The 15,754-nt window shown below is 42.6% G+C and overlaps 3 protein-coding genes across 6 annotated transcripts; 1 reads left to right on the forward strand and 2 right to left on the reverse strand.

Annotated features, from left to right (window-relative positions):
* Positions 1–1,314: 1,314 nt before the first annotated feature.
* stau (double-stranded RNA-binding protein Staufen) lies at positions 1,315–10,500 on the reverse strand. 2 transcript variants are annotated; one of them, XM_064687531.1, is made up of 7 exons: positions 10,092–10,500; positions 9,297–9,532; positions 5,881–6,700; positions 4,457–5,816; positions 4,201–4,398; positions 3,746–4,134; positions 1,315–3,686 (listed from the first exon to the last, which is right to left on the reverse strand). In XM_064687531.1, the coding sequence occupies exons 2-7, from the start codon at positions 9,473–9,475 to the stop codon at positions 3,504–3,506; spliced, it is 3,129 nt and encodes a 1,042-aa protein (XP_064543601.1). In that variant the 5' UTR covers positions 9,476–9,532; positions 10,092–10,500; the 3' UTR covers positions 1,315–3,503. The 2 variants fall into 2 exon arrangements, with proteins under 2 accessions (XP_064543601.1, XP_064543600.1); XM_064687530.1 differs by having other exon boundaries at positions 3,746–4,137.
* Positions 10,501–10,741: 241 nt separating this feature from the next.
* On the reverse strand, positions 10,742–12,489 carry LOC135432068 (venom serine carboxypeptidase-like). Its single transcript, XM_064687537.1, has one exon. The coding sequence runs from the start codon at positions 12,328–12,330 to the stop codon at positions 10,888–10,890; it is 1,443 nt and encodes a 480-aa protein (XP_064543607.1). The 5' UTR covers positions 12,331–12,489; the 3' UTR covers positions 10,742–10,887.
* Positions 12,490–12,646: 157 nt separating this feature from the next.
* Positions 12,647–15,730, forward strand: Pal1 (Peptidyl-alpha-hydroxyglycine-alpha-amidating lyase 1). Of its 3 annotated transcripts, none has more exons than XM_064687536.1 (6): positions 12,647–13,132; positions 13,340–13,496; positions 13,558–13,798; positions 13,863–14,365; positions 14,424–14,924; positions 15,350–15,730. In XM_064687536.1, exons 1-6 carry the CDS (start codon positions 13,019–13,021, stop codon positions 15,511–15,513), a joined length of 1,680 nt encoding a protein of 559 aa, XP_064543606.1. In that variant the 5' UTR covers positions 12,647–13,018; the 3' UTR covers positions 15,514–15,730. The 3 variants fall into 3 exon arrangements, with proteins under 3 accessions (XP_064543606.1, XP_064543602.1, XP_064543603.1); XM_064687532.1 differs by having other exon boundaries at positions 12,648–13,132; positions 14,424–14,855; XM_064687533.1 differs by lacking the exon at positions 15,350–15,730 and adding an exon at positions 15,199–15,346 and having other exon boundaries at positions 12,649–13,132; positions 14,424–14,855.
* Positions 15,731–15,754: the final 24 nt, after the last annotated feature.

Here is a 15,754-nt window from a genome sequence, read left to right on the forward strand (position 1 = left end):
AATCACACGCTGTAGCTGGCGTTGCCGCCGCCGGATTATTATCAGCGCCATAAATTAATCAACATACACACACCAGACACACACACACACAGAGACAAACGCACACAGATTGCGCCGGGTGCGCATCTCCAGCTCGGATGCATATGCAAATGTGGGCAACTCTTTGATTTTGCCGGGTCCGCGCATCTGAAATTGGAAGCTGGAGCACGAGCTTGGCCCGTTACAGCGCCCAGCGCCCATGTGCAAGTCAAAGGCATTTATTTCATTTTATGTATTTATTATGCATTTGCCACTAAAAACTTGTATTTTAATCGCTAGCCAAATGCCAGCGGAGAAAGTGAAACAAAGCGCTGCAACCGACGCGCCTACTTAAAGATACTATTTTAGTTGCAATCGGATACGCAAATTCCAACGTGGAAACCAATTGTTGCTATAGCGGAAATACGAAAATTAACTATAGTACTATATCAAGTATAGCCGAGATATTCCAATTAACTCGAATTATTTGGGTTCGATATTTGAAATATATATAGAAACATATGCACTTATCAACCATATATTTTATCCACAGCATTTAAGCTTTAACATTAAAACCCATCTTGCGTCTCGAAATCCAAAATGTAAGCCCAAAACCAAAAGGCTTCAATATAAACCACTTGAGAAGCCACAGATCAGTTGTCGATTCTCCGTCTATAACTATAACCCTATACATTTATCAATTAATTAATTAGATTGACGTCGATTTAAGAACCGACTCCCCTTTTCCCAAATATTGTGATGCACATTAACATCTTGCCATATCGAATCAAAATATAGTATACAAATATTCGATCGATATTCGCTGGTCCTGATTCATACGAATTCAAAGAACTATATCCCACGCATATCGAACTGTATATGTATATCCACGTTATTTTAACATTGAAAATTTATTCATTTATTAGTCATTGCAGCCAGATAATCTCTATGATCTATATCGCACGCCAATAAGCATATAAGAAATTTAAGCAGTTTATCGTATTTGGACTTGCGAAATGTCAAATTTACAAGCGTTTATATGCGCCCCCCTCCGCTCAATCCCCGCCTCACTGCACGATACACTTTCGAAGCTGTCACCAGTTTTATGGTGAATTTAGACATAATTTTCACTAATTTTTATGACAAATTACACAACGCATTTTTTATTGTTGATATTAACAAGGGCCATAAATAAAAGCTAAGCAGTTTATGTAGCACTCAAAAAAAAAAACAAAAAATTGAGAAAGAATAAAGCTGAAATTGAACAGCTGTCAGTTTATCAAATCAAAGGCAGTATTCAACTTTATTTGAATGTTTATTACAAGTATTACATTTTACATAGTCATATAGTTTTTAGGTATTTGTTTTCTCACGAGAGACAAGACTTTTGTTTAAACACTAACACTTTTTGTTGTTGTTCTGCATCTTCTTCTTCTGCTTCTTATTATTGTTATTGTTTTTGATTTGCTTAAAATCTAATAAATGTGTGTATTTAGCTGTAGTCACAACTTTTTTTTTCCTTTTGTTTTTCTTTGTTTGTCTTGTCTTAATGAACAGATTGGTTAGTTTCCTTCTTTATAAACATTATAATGCAATATTATATATTACTTCTTATTAATTTCGTGAAGACTTTGCAAAGTGTATTCAATTAATTTGATGCGTAACATTTATTGTTTTTTGAATTTGCAAAATCTTCTAACAAAATGAACCTTTTGAACGGGTAGCTTAGTTAGGAGGAGTTGAGGAAGTGGGGCGACGCATGCAAACAATGTGCACGATTTAAGGTATTTTATTCGTCTTCTTTTTTTATATTAAATATATTTATTTATGTGTGCATATCAAAGATATTTATTTATGGGTGTATGAGTTTTTTTAATACTGGATGTGTTTTTAAAAGTGTTTATATAATTCGCTTATACGTAAGGCTTTTCTTTAGTTGAATTTCGTACGATCTTTTCATTTTAATATGTTTTTATATATTTTTAAATTAGGTTTTTTTTTAAGTTAAAGCAATCATGCACATTGTTGCGACGAACATTGTTTTTTCACAAAATACAATTTGACATAATTCAACTTAACGCTTAATCTGTGCTGTTTACTGGGCAAAGCAATTAAAAACTATTGTACAAAAAATTTCATAACATGCAAATGTAAATATATGTGTGTGTGTGTGTGCGTGTGTGTGTGTGATAAAGTAAAGTTTTCTGAGTGTGTATGTGTGAAATAAAACATAGATTAACAATTATCAAACTGGGGGTGGCATTTAAACAACACGTTATTCATAAAGATGCTCAGTTTTTTAGTTGGGGATGTATGCCAAAAAACTGAACATTTACAAAATGGTTTTTAAACAATTAAATATAATTATTAACGATTATGTAAATTGTATTTCCTTCATTATAACCCACAAGCCGATTGATATGCGACCCAACTGGCCACTTGCCACAATTCAAAGCAAATACACTTGCCACAAATTGTGGCAGTTGGAGCCGTTGGGGCTACAACAAATTTCAAACATTCACTTTGCAACTGCACAATATGCGAATGAAAATGTTGGCTGGAAATTTGTTTAGCTGCATACAATTTGTTGCTTGATCGTTGTAATTGTTGTTGCTTATTAATATATATTAATTATAGTATTATTATATAGATTCATTATTCGACGAGTTCCATCATACATTTGACCACAAGCAGCAGCAGTTCTTATGCTCCGTTGATTGGCTTTCATGGCTTTGAAAAAATAAATTAAAAATTTCACAAGCGTGTGCAGGCTTCAATTTTGTTGTTTTCTAATTTCACATTTGTGAGGCAAATGCAACATGTGGCAGACAAATTTTTGTATTTATTTTTTGAAAGCGTTGCATAAGCGTCTTGGCAGCCGCATGCAGCTAATAAATATTATTAGTTATGTGTTTACAATTTGTTCATCAATTTAATTTAAGTGCCTAATGAGCGCTCGATCTTAATATACATACATATATAGACATACATATTCATATTTATATATATATATATGAATATAGTATGTGTTTGTGTAGAATGTGTGCAACATGCTGCAACATTTTTCAACTTTTAGCATAAGGCTATTAAGTTATTCTTTTGCTTATGTTTAGATTTTTGTTTTAGTTGACTTGGCTCTGGGCTCTGTTCAATTGGTTTCAATTATCAATTTCAACAACAAATAAATTAAAATAATAACAGCAGTTAACACAAAAATGCAAATCAACAATGCACATTGCGCACACTTGCACATAAATAAATAAATAGGTATTAACTAATAATTTGCTATTTCAAAAATTACTGTTTCTTGCATTGTTTCTTGCATATTTTCAATTTGCACACAGCTTCTAGTTTTCTTTCTTTCTTTCTTTATTCTTTTTTTTTAGTTTGATTTGTGGACGGGTGTTTTTTTGTTTTTCATTTACTTTTGCAATGCACAACAACAAAAAAAATATATATAAATTGCAGTTAATTAGTTTGGCTTATTATTTCTTGGCATTGTTTAGGCCCAGTTCGCTTAAAATTTTTAGAGCATTGCGCGCCGCAGAGTTTTGCGACTCGTCACAGCTTTTGCCAACGCCATGACAGATCTGCGGCGGTGTTGTGGAGAGCGTGACTATCGTCAGAAACTCATTGTGATTACCCTTGGGATAGTCCGAAAAGTTGACCTGGCATTTGAAGAGCAATTAGCTTTTATACCATTGTATTTTATATGCCAGCCACTCACCTCGAAATCCAACAATTTACTGAGATATATGAGCTGTTCCTTCATATGCACACCACCGCCGCCGCCGCCACCACCAGCACCGCCGCCGCCAGCACTTCCACCAGCAGCACTGCTGCTGGCATCACCGCCGCCACTGGCATTGCTGCCGCTTTTGCTGGCGGGCGCATTGCTACTGTTGCTGCTGACGCCGCTTGTGTTGCTGCCCGTGGAGGTGTTTAGGCTGCTCTCGTTGGCCGCCTCATGATCATTCGACTCGTTGTTGCTGCTGCTGTTGTGGCTACTTTTTCTCTCTGTTACTGTTGCTGTTATTATAGCTTCTTTTTTGGCTTCCTTTTCCTTAGCTGGCTCCACATTGGCTTTGACCACAACCACCGCATCCTTTTTCTTCGCTGCTATTGATATGTAAAAAACGTTTAATCTGCCACTTATGGTCGCCTTAGTGGATTCTCACTTACGTTTTTTATTTTGACGCAGTATTAAAATACCGGGCACAGGACCAGCAGGCGTTGAGACCATGGGCACATCGAGTCCGCCAGTTGACTCTATAGTTAGCCCGCCTACAGACACAGCTGCAGCAGCAGGCAAATTGTGTTCCAAGGCGTGTTCCGAGTCGCCGCCGCTTTGCTCCGTTGTTTCCAGCAATTCGAGCAGGGCTGAGGGGGATTTGATAGAATTAGAACGAATCAATGATATGGCAAAACTGTAACTCACCCTGTGCTGCACTGCGTTTGGCCAGCTTTTTGCTGTTACCAGTGCCGCGCGCTATGCTGCCGCTGGCGGATACCTCCATGACGAACTCACGCCGCCTGGACGTCTCGTTGCCGTTCTTGGCAATTAGCTCGAAGATCGGTTCCTTTTCCTTGCGCGTCTGCTGCAATTGAATGAGTTTCGTGATGGGATTCTCGGCATCATCCAGCTCCACAATGGGCTTCTCCTTCAATGGCGCATTGAGACGCTTGCGTCGCTCCGGCTTGCCCAGCGGCGTGACGGTGGCGGCAGCTGCAATGCCTGTGACAGCTGCCGCTGCGCCACCTTTGCCGGGCGTCTTCACCTTGATGCGCTTCATGGGTGTCTGTTTGGTCGGTGTGAAGGGCGGCAATTTCTGCAGCTCGGTTAGCATCTTTTCGGCAGCACGTTTCTTGGACAGCTTTTTGCCATTGCCCTCGCCCTCGGTCACAATGGATCCGACAATGCACGCGGTGACGAAGTTCTTCATGTGCGCTGGTCCCTCCTCACGCAGCACCTTGAAATGCACCGTCATGTTGCGCTTGATGCCAATCTCATGCACCTGCGATATGGGCGACTTCTTGTCACCCTCATCCATAGAGTCGTCCAGCCCCTCGTCAGCTGAGCTATTCGACTGCGTCTTGAGCACCTGCAGCGCACGCGCCGCCGCATCGTGCTTGGCCTGCTGCAGTGTGCGTCCAACGCCCACGAACTTTTGCTTGCCCACAAACAAGGTAATCTTGCTGGGTGTTACGGCCAGTGCGGCCGCATAGGGTCCATGCGGGCCGGCTAGCATATGCGGTCCCAGTGCTGGCGCCAGTGCATACCGCGATTGATATTTAGGCGCAAACGGTCGCTGATGGCCATAGATACCGCGCTGTGTCTGTATTGCCACATGATGGTGGGGATGCATGGGCGGAGGCGGTAGCACATAACCCGCATTGGCATTGCGACGCAATGCATAAGGCGGCGGCGGCAAACCAGCCGCTGGTGTAGGCAGCAGGGGTGTAGCATATTCGGGCGGCAGCATGGCATCTGACGGCGGCATCTGTGTTGGATCCAGCAGATAGTAGGTGCGTTGGCCCAGCTTCATGGCCAGCGCATTGAGCTCAACGGTGGGCGTGATGTGCGTACGCGTTGAGCTGCCCTCATCGTTGCGGCGTATCTTTGGCGGCGGATGCTTGTATTTGGTCTCCTCGATGGCCTTCGAGGCGGCTAAATGTTGCGCCTTCTTGATTTTGAAACCATCTGCTGAATATTCCTCCTCGCCCAGCTTTAAAGTAACAGTAAAGGTTTTGCAATGCGCCGGACCGCGCTCGCCCGTCAAGCGATACTGATGTGTGATCTGCGGCGGCATGAGAGGAATTTAATCTATATATGCTGCAGCAAGAAACAATTTATTGGCTCACCTTATTGTACCTGGCCAACTCATTGACCAGACACATGGGCGTCTTGTCTTTGGAGCCGCGCGCCGCGCTGCCATCTTCATTGGACAGCGTGCCGGCGGCATCCAATTGCTCCGCGCTGCTGCTGCAGTCCTCGTCCTGCGTCAACGTCGTCTCTTTTAATGACTCACAGTTATCAGGCGACTCGGCAGACGGCACCTCAGAGACTTCATCGCTGGCAATGGCTATGCTATCGCTGTTGCTGTTCCTGCAGTTGCCAACAAGGCGCAATGTGCTGGGCAGAGCATGTTCCGCTGCAGCAGCCGCTGTTGCTGCTGTCGCTCCAGCAACTACAGGCGCCTCCATAGCTGCGACAGGCAATTGGCCATTGCTCTTGGCGTGACGGTAGGTGTTCTGCAGAATGGTTTTTGTTGCATGCGCATAGCTGCTGCTGCTCCCGCTGTTGTTGCTGTTGTTGTACTTGGAAGGCTTGCCACTGCTCAGATAGTAATGCTGCTGCTTGCCGCCACTTAGCACTGCCGGCGGCGGCTGTGCCGCATAGCTGCCCAGATGCGTCATATGATGTGGCAACTGGCCGTAGCTGAGCGCTGCAGGATTCCCAGCCAGATGATTGTAGGCCTGAGGCGCTGGTGGCGGAGCTTGATTACATTTTGTTAAATGGCCATTGCTGTTGCTGTTGAGATGCTGATGCTGCTGTCGTATCTTTTGCATTTGATTGTTATTTATGCTGCTGTGGTCGTTGTTGCTGCTGCTGTTGTGATACGCGGCATTCGGTTGTGGATGCTGCTGCTGCTGTTGATGATGATGATGATGATGATTCAGGCTGCAAGTGTATGTCAAATTGAACGGGCTTTAATAAGAGCAACAGCCTGTGCTTAACTATATCACGATAGGCATTAATTGTTGACCATAATTTTGATATCAAAAAGTTTTTCTAAACAATTTTCTGCTGCTCTAATCTGATTACTAAAGCCTATTTACTAATTTAGTATGCCTCAGCTAGCTATACTACATAATAGGCACAGGTGTCTGGCTTGGCGGAGAGCATTCGGCGTACTCCAAATCTATACAAAATTTCAGCAAGAAATTAAACTTTTAAAAATAGCTACGATCGTTGAAATATGCTCAAAAATGCATAGGCTTCTATAGAAAAACATACTATAAATATTATGAAATGACAATTTTATGTAAAATCGATGTTTGTCACAGAAATAATAAGAGTGTTTACAAAAGGAAACAAATAAAACATCCTGGTATTTCTAATTCTACATTCAAAGGTGCAAGCAAAGGTTAAAGAACACTTGCTTCATACTAACAAATAATTGTTGATAGTTCCTGCAACCAATTATGGCTAAAATATTCTACTCTTGTTAACAATCTTCTAACTTAAATATTCATTTTCACTTTCTCAACCATTCTTATTTCGACAGAGGCCACGAATCCAAGCTAATCCATAATATATTATACAATTTTTGAAATTCATACTTGAAATTAGAAGCCCTGAAATCTCGTGGAATCCCATGAAATGATAAACTTTGACTGCCGGGGCTAAGCACATAAAAAAAGGCATATTGAGTGGCCATCGAAAACAAAAATAACAAAACAACAAAAAAATAATCACGGTCAGAGGCAACAGAGGTTCACCCTTTGCGCCGTGCCCCTTGTTGTTGTTGTTGTTGTTGTTGTTACAGCGACAGACAACAGCGGTAAAGCTCGAACAATAGGGATTTCTGATCCCTAACAAAGCACAAAAGCCGCATTCTCTTGCGCATCGTGTCATTTTTCGCCAACTGTCAGCTTCAATTGAGACGCACCTACCCATAGATAGATAGCGAGAAAGAGACAGCGATGGTATTGGGGGGGGAAAGAGGGAGGACCACCGGGTTTAAGCTCGGAAATCTTTGCAAATCTGTGGATGACCGCGTGTTGACCAACAAATGCATATGCTATCCACTCGGCGAGTTAATTTGCAATCGCTAAATCTATTAAAAAATTGTCAGAGAGTTAAGATTAAACAAAGCTGTTCAAGTGAAGAGTTCAAGTACATAGCTGAATTTGCATACAACTGAAGTGGATGAAAGAATGCATAAGCAATATTGTGAAATTAGGCAAGCTTAACTGCAAGCAAATATATGTTAGAAGCCCTATTTATATTTTTATATTTGCCAGAACGTCACCTGGTCAACAACTGGTAATAACAAAAGATGAATATTTCATTAAATTAATTATACATTTTTTCTTTGATTTGAAATCAAGTTAAGCAATATCACGGAATTAAAGAATACAATGCAAGAATATCTTGAATTTGAATAAGAGTTTCATAAAAAGAACGATCGCTCTTTACAATTCTTTAAGATATTTGCAGACATTCATTTATCATTTACTTTCAATATTAAACACTTTTATAAAATTAAAAAAATTCAATACTAGTCTGACAACGTATTCTTGCTGCTTGAATTTCATCACCAAGATCAAGAACTAAGGAAGCTCCTCCTTATCTTATTTAAAGGTAATATTTGAACTTGTAAAGAGCTTCGCATATCTACACACTTCTATAAAAGTAATATCAGTAAGTTTTAGAAGGACAAACCAAACACTTTTCACTTTGTATAACTTTCATATCTTTGATAGCATTTTAATATATTATTAAACAATGCGGAGAACTTAATAATGATGAGCAAAGGGCGGGCTTTTACTTGTTGCCTTAGAAATCGTTGCACATTCTTTGAATTCACTTTGCTATACACACTACCCTGTGAAGGGAATAGCCTGCATGTGCTCACTTTTTAATGCAGAAATTGAGCATTTAGTTATTGGAAATGCTTGCATCATCACCTGACACAAATCTTTTACATGCTCTTGCGAAATAAGCGTAGAATTCAGAACGCGCTCAATGCGAGGCGAGTGCGAGGCGAGGCGAAACGCGACTGCAGAGCAACTGGCGGGTCGGTTAGGGCGAACAGTTTTGCTTTGGAGCTGTAGCCGAGGAAAACATCTGATCGCACAAAAGGCGACAAAACTGAGCGAAGGAAACAAAAAAAAAAAAAAAAAAAAGAGAAACTGGCCGCAGTGCGATCCTAACGAACGTCAAGGATAATTGCAGCCGCTGCTGCTGCTGCTGCTGCTGCTGATGTTGTTGTTGTTGCTGCTGCAAACCCGTTATCGAGCGGAAGTCATGCTGAGCGCTAAAGAACAAAGAGCCACTGAAATTATAATTTATGAGTTGAGAAAATGGGATGATGAGTCTCACAGGCGATTGTCAGTGACAGGAATTAACATAATTGCCGCAACGTACAGAAGAGCAGCGCCTAGGCACGACGGCGACGACGACATGGCCAAGAGGGGCTAACCAAACCCAAAGATAACCCATAACCCGTAACAAGCCAAGAAATCGTGTCCAACTGTCGTCTACCGCTTACCGTCCATGTTCGCGTGGCGGTGGCGGCGGCGCCTGTTGCTGTGTGACAAGGGACGCCGCTGCTGCCAGTGTGCCCAGATGTGGCTCCATGCCGGGATGCGGTGGCAGCGCAATGTGACCGTGATGATGTGCGGCGCGCAAATGTGGCGCTGCTCTCGGTGCATGCACATGATGCTGCATGATGCTCCAGACTGCGCTGCTGCTGTTGTTGTTGTTTTTGTTGTTGTTGTTGTGCAGCTGCAATTGGGTAAAGCGTTAACAATGCAAATATTTTTATTGGCTACACAATGCACACAAATGGTGTCTCTTTGTCTTGCAATTGTGCTCGTACTTTTAGCAACATGCAAAATGTACAAAAACTGCATTTAAATGCAGCCAGCGCAACGAGGCGACGAACGGATCGAGCAGGCGACAGACGTGCCTAAATCAAATTGTGACAGGCTCGGCGGGCTTGGGAGTCGGACAGGCGGCAAAAGGGGCGCACGGCAAGGGCAAGCAACCACCAAAGCAAGCAGAAATGTGCATTAAGAGTTTAACCCTCTCAACTTATATAGATAGATACATGTCTTGTTGCACTTTTCTAGTTCTTATTTTTTGTGGTTGTTTTGCTGCTGAAATTCGATAAAATGCAGCTGCATTTGCCGTTTGATATAATCAGGTTCTTGACAGTTACCAACTCGCGCTCACTCGCTCATCGTCCATTGAACTGTGCAGCGGCCCCCCTTGGCCGACGCCACTGCCGCATATGGCATAACAGTTTCAATTTTACATTTGTATTGATGCCGCGCTCACTCACCTTAGTGTCTTCCACTTCTGCTTCTTCGCGCTGGCGAATGTATTTTTGTATTCTAGTTCGTATGCAGCAGGGCAAATGCAGCAATCAGAACATACATTAGGCGTGCATGCGAAATGCCCAATGTGTGTAGTTGTATTTTAATTTATTGCTGACAAAAAAAAAACAACAGCAGCAGGCGATTATGACAACAACAAGAACAGCGAAGACGACCTCTTTTTAGTTGCGTGCCTTGAGACTCGTATTTGTTTTTTTTTTTTTGGCGACCTAAAGGACACTTTAGAACTACTTTAACACTTAAATTAAGTTGATGAACGTATAAAGCTAGATTTTAACTTTATCTTAGCATTGTTATTGTTAGTTATTATAATTTATTAACGTGCGGCCGTAATTTGCACTGTGGCTGTGGATGAAACTCGAAAAATAATAATGGCTTTTAGGCAAAGCGGGAAGCGGGGTGTGTTGCGCGTTTCAGTGTTGAAAAGTTGTAGTGTTGCGCGATTCAGTGATGCATTGCCTATGTTTTTTAACAGCCTAATGTTATATGAACATTGCCATTTTGAGTAAAATGAGTTAATGTACGCTGATCACGAACAAAAATAGAAAATTTTGATGCTTAAAAATAAAATGAGATAAAACACTTGTACCAATAATTCACGATTGTTAAAAACATGATAATTTATTCATACAAAGTATAAATATATACATTTTTGACATACACTTACAACTATTCTAAAATAAGTTTATTAGCTTCATCTAAAAAAGTATTCACCAAATGTAAATACCACCTTTAATGAGTCTAGTGAGTCAAATGGTTAATCATCTCGTATACCCACTTGGGCTGGTCCAGCGGAGCCATGTGACCAGCATTCCTTATCAATATTTCAACCAAATTACCGGCTTGCTTCAAGTAACCGGCCAATTCCCCATCAACTCTCCAGATTTTACGGGGTGCGGTCTTATAGCGATCAGAGCCCGGGAACTTTAAGGTTCTCAGATAATTCCGTACCAATGGATAGCCGACTATGATATCCAGTTGGCCACTATATATGCAGACGGTATGGTATTTTAGGAGCTCTTCTATCCAGGGCGCCACGCTGTCCATGAGATCCTCTTTCAGAAACATCTTCACTTGATTCTCTTTATCCATGTCATGGAACGGCTTGTTGCCCACATGGATCGCACGACGAGTGGCACCTGCCTGCAAAAAGTTGCCCAGCTTGGAGACGAAGTCTTCGTCATGGGCCTGCAAGTAATTGTAATACCACTGATAACCCGTCAAGTTTTTGAAAAGGGAGCCGTTTGGCAAATCGCCCAGAATCAAGGAATCGAATATCTCAAAGGCGCAATCCATGTCCTGTTGCCTAATACATTCCCTTCCCGCTGCCTCTGCACAGTGGAACTTGTCCAGGCCGTTCTCATCAATTAAGCCCAACTGATAGAGATAGTCGCCGTATTTGAGCTGATGCAGCGGGTCGGACAGGCCATTGCCAATAGCCACGCCCTTAAGCGGTATATGATCGTGCTCCTTATGTCCTGAGCCTGACTGAGCCTTGTGTATGTGATAGGCCAGGGCGGGCACATATTTGCCGGCATACGACTCGCCTGCGATCCAGAAGCCAGAGGAATTGCTCCACGCAAACAGTTTGTATAGCTGGATGACTGCCTCGTGCAAATTTTGTCCCACATCGCATTCGTTGCGCGCGTAGCCCTCTGCATGGCACGTAAAGCTGAAGCCCGTGCCCACAGGATTATCGATGTAGATCAGATTGTGTGTTCTGCTCCAGCTGTATTTCGTCCTTTTCAGCTTGTCCTGGCTAATTACTTTGAGTGGGCCGTTTTCCATGAACAAGCCTATGAGAGAGGAAGCGCCGGGTCCTCCTTGTAGCCATAGTAGAACTGGCGCATGCTCCGGATCCTGCTCGGCTGGGAAATACCAGAAAAACATATTCGAATCGTAAGCCTCATCGACGGTCAGATAACCCGAATAGCTCTCAACTCCTAGAAACTGTGGACCCCTTACGCGCGCCATATCCTGCACCTCTTGCCTGGATATGGACTCATTGTTCAGAAGGGGCGTCAGGAATAGCGGCTCGCCAGGATCAATGCCGTCATTGTGGTAACTGAATCGCGGGTATGGATTAATAAAGCTGCGGCGATAAGGTATTTCACGTTCCTCATATTCTGCGGCGCACACAACAGCTGTGATAATTAGAAATATGCAATGATTTACAATTTCCATTGTGCAAAAACAGTTCTCGAGTTGCTGCCACTGCGGTTATTGAATATTGTGTGGTGCCTTAGTCACTAAGTCTCAGTGCTGAGTTTTTCACTTTAATTTCGTTTAGTTTGGAGAAGCTGCACAAATGTTACTCGTTCGATTCAATATACATACTCAATATTTAACAGCTACTGAGCGGTTTTTATATACAGTTAATGAACGATTAATTTTCAAAAATTCCTCAATCGATAGACGCGGAGTCAGGTGAGTATTGCTATCAAGCCTATCGTTAGGGTGACCACACTTTTAAAACACATTTGACGCTCTAGCTAGTTTGGCCATTCTAACAGCTGTTCGAACAATCAACCAGTTAAAATGGCTGCTGCAGCTACATAAATCATTTATTGCCAAAAGTTTTTTAATGCAGTGCATATTCGCAGGAATTGAAGCTGTATAAGTAGTTTGCCAGCCACAAACAACATTCCAGTTGCTCGCAACTTGCCATTTTTTTGTGCTTAAAACATAGCGAGGATGTCGATTGGTTGATTACAATATTTAATTGTATTGACCTGATCAGATACGAAGATTTCCGAAGTCTTGCGCGTGGCACGCCTAAGGGAATACGATACACAACAGAAAAAGCTATAAAGGAGATTTTAACTCGCCTCACTTCAAAAGGAAAATTGACTCTTAAATTTCATGAGTAAACATGAAGCGCTCCAGCAACAACAACAGTTGTATACGTAGCTACAGCCTTTACCTGGCAATCGGCATTCTCTGGAGTGGCTGCGGCCCGCTGGCAGCGTCTGCTGATGTGAACGAGGTGATTATCACGATAATAAATTACTGGTTTCCTGCTAAATACAACAACATATGTTTTCCACCTGAAGTGTGAACACAGATGTTTTGTGTATTGATTTTGTTTTCTGACGTCACACACACATGCATGCGCGTGTGTGTTTGTACCTAGAGGAATTTATGCTCTCGTGACAAATTGAATTATACGCTGTTTATTTTAATCTATTCACAGAATCAAAGCACTCAACGTTATCTACAGAATGTCGGGAGCAACACGGAGAGGCTACAGCAAATGCTGAAAGGGGTTGGCGCAGCCGAAATCAATTGGCCGCAACGCGCCAAACAGCAAGTCACCGATGTGAAGACTGAGTTAGCCAAACTGAATACCAGTGAGTACCCTACACTTTTAGGTTCATCGTCAAACTGAATCCCTTCTCTTTGCTTTTTTAGCGTATGTCTATCAGAATAGCTGGCCAGCGAATAATGTGAGACTGGGCGCCGTCACCGCGGTTAGCTTCGACAAAGCCGGCAATGTGGTCATATTTCACAGAGTCGATCGCCTTTGGGATCAAACGACGTTTAACACTGCGAACGTATACCAGGAGCGCAGTCGAGGTCCCATTAATGAGAACACTGTGCTGGGCCTTGAGCCGGACTCTGGCAAAGTGCTCTACGAATGGGGTAAAAAATTGTAAGCGCCATCCATCGTATCCATATTTTTTGTGTTGCTACATGTAAATGCCTTTTGCTTGCAGCTTTTACCTGCCGCACGGCTTGAGCATTGATCCTGAGGACAATGTTTGGGTCACCGATGTCGCTTTGCATCAGGTATTTAAATTCCCGCCGCGTGGCGAGGGCGGCAGACCACTACTGACACTGGGCACTGCCTTTCGTCCTGGCAATGGCCCAAATAAATTCTGCAAACCCACCGCTGTGGCGGTGCTGAACAATGGGGATTTCTTTGTGGCCGACGGCTATTGTAATGCGCGCATTATTAAATATACAAAGGCGGGCGAACAGATACTTGTCTGGGGACAGAACTCCTTTTCTGGCTACTCTTATGATGTGGCACCGGCCAATTTCTTTGCAATTCCACATGCACTGACCCTGGTGCCCGAACTGGAGCTGCTCTGTGCCGCCGATCGTGAAAATGGACGCGTACAGTGCTTCTACTCGAACAATGGCACTTTTCATTCTCAATACCATAATCCGCTTATTGGCGACCGTCTGTTCAGCATGGCCTATACACCTGCAGAGGGTAAGTTTTGTTACTTATTCAATCTGAAATGTATTTGAATTATGTGATTCATTGTTAGGCGGTCAGCTGGTGATCGTTAACGGACCCACCGCCGAACTGGGTGTATCCCCACAGGACCACAACGAAGTGCATGGCTTCGTGATGAGCATGCGGACCAAACAGTTGGTCTCGAAGTTTGGTCCGAACAATCTGCAATTCGAGAATCCACACGATGTGGCCGTTACTGAGGATGGCAATACTATTTATGTGGCTGAACTGAAACCCAAGCGCATACACAAATTCGTGCACAAATCGCTGGCCAAGCCCATGTCCCTGTCCGCGACTAAGCAAATCTCTACTAGCGACTTGTCTGTAACGGCTAGCAATGTGGCTGCGACACAGACTCGCCATCATCCCAGCGGCAAGGCCATAATGGTGGCGTCCATGATGCTCCTATTTGCCGGCTCCACATTCGCTCTGGCGCTGATCATGGCGCGCCGCCGCAAACGAGGTAATCAAGTGATCAGCTCGATGCCGCCCAGTGATTTGGTCTATCGCGAGCTGGCCGCTTCCAATCAAAGTCTGTGCTAACTAATACCACTCACACTCCAGTTCCATTATGTAGTTGTGTGTATAATGTTTCAAAAATTTACTTTTAAGTTGATTTTCCTTGCATTCCCCTTGTCAGTCACTCCGACAAGAATCGTGTTTCTCATTTTGTAATCTCATACTTTGTGTACAGCTATATACATACCTATATTTTTTATACAAAATACATACACAAATCTAAACAATGTAAGAAATAATCTACTTTTAAGTGTCTTTTGTTCTTTTTTGTTCGTTTTAAATTGCAGCGAATGAATGAAATTCTGATTAACGCAAGTGCAAGAACGACGACTGCATGCCCTGTATATATGCATACATATATATATATATATATTCATGTTTTTGTGTATTTCCATTGTTTTTCCCAATTAAATTGTCATTTTGATGCGGTTTTAACAGGTTGCCTACCATTTGGCACACACAATCGCCGGCATGCCTGGGAGAAGACCGAGGGATTTAAGCTGGGCGGCCTGCTCGATCGCAATGGCTTTGAGAAGCTCGATCAGAATGCCAGCGACGAGGAGCAGGATCAGGAGACGACAACGCTCTCGCAGTTCGCTTAGGTGACAGCAAAAACACACACAACACACACACACACACACACCTGGACCAAGAGACTTATCTATTTTGTAAAGCTAACTAAGCATTCCTAGTTCTAGTTCTGAATACCTCAGTGAATTTGTTTTTATACATGTTTTATTTATTCCACTTTACCATGTGATTGTGTATACTTTCTGACCATTCCACATTTTCTACTGTTGCGATACTTTTGCCAAATTGCTTTAAGTACACAATATATATACA

The sequence above is a fragment of the Drosophila montana genome, unplaced genomic scaffold (assembly GCF_035044405.1).
Source record: "Drosophila montana isolate Dmon_TW-CO22-7 unplaced genomic scaffold, ASM3504440v1 contig_3200_1, whole genome shotgun sequence".
In the NCBI taxonomy this organism is placed as follows: domain Eukaryota; kingdom Metazoa; phylum Arthropoda; class Insecta; order Diptera; family Drosophilidae; genus Drosophila; species Drosophila montana.

What these genes read in the sequence shown, in the direction of transcription:
- stau (XM_064687530.1), bottom strand. Translation starts at nt 9,475, where the DNA reads ATGCAGCATCATGTGCATGCACCGAGAGCAGCGCCACATTTGCGCGCC. An exon ending in CCGCCACGCGAACATGGACG is followed by an intron (nt 6,701 to 9,296) that starts GTAAGCGGTAGA and finishes ATACACTTGCAG; the next exon opens with CCTGAATCATCATCATCATC. An exon ending in GTAAATTGTTGGATTTCGAG is followed by an intron (nt 3,687 to 3,745) that starts GTGAGTGGCTGG and finishes TTCAAATGCCAG; the next exon opens with GTCAACTTTTCGGACTATCC.
- LOC135432068 (XM_064687537.1), bottom strand. Translation starts at nt 12,330, where the DNA reads ATGGAAATTGTAAATCATTGCATATTTCTAATTATCACAGCTGTTGTG.
- Pal1 (XM_064687536.1), top strand. Translation starts at nt 13,019, where the DNA reads ATGAAGCGCTCCAGCAACAACAACAGTTGTATACGTAGCTACAGCCTT. An exon ending in GGCCTATACACCTGCAGAGG is followed by an intron (nt 14,366 to 14,423) that starts GTAAGTTTTGTT and finishes ATTCATTGTTAG; the next exon opens with GCGGTCAGCTGGTGATCGTT. An exon ending in GCTGGCCGCTTCCAATCAAA is followed by an intron (nt 14,925 to 15,349) that starts GTCTGTGCTAAC and finishes CGGTTTTAACAG; the next exon opens with GTTGCCTACCATTTGGCACA.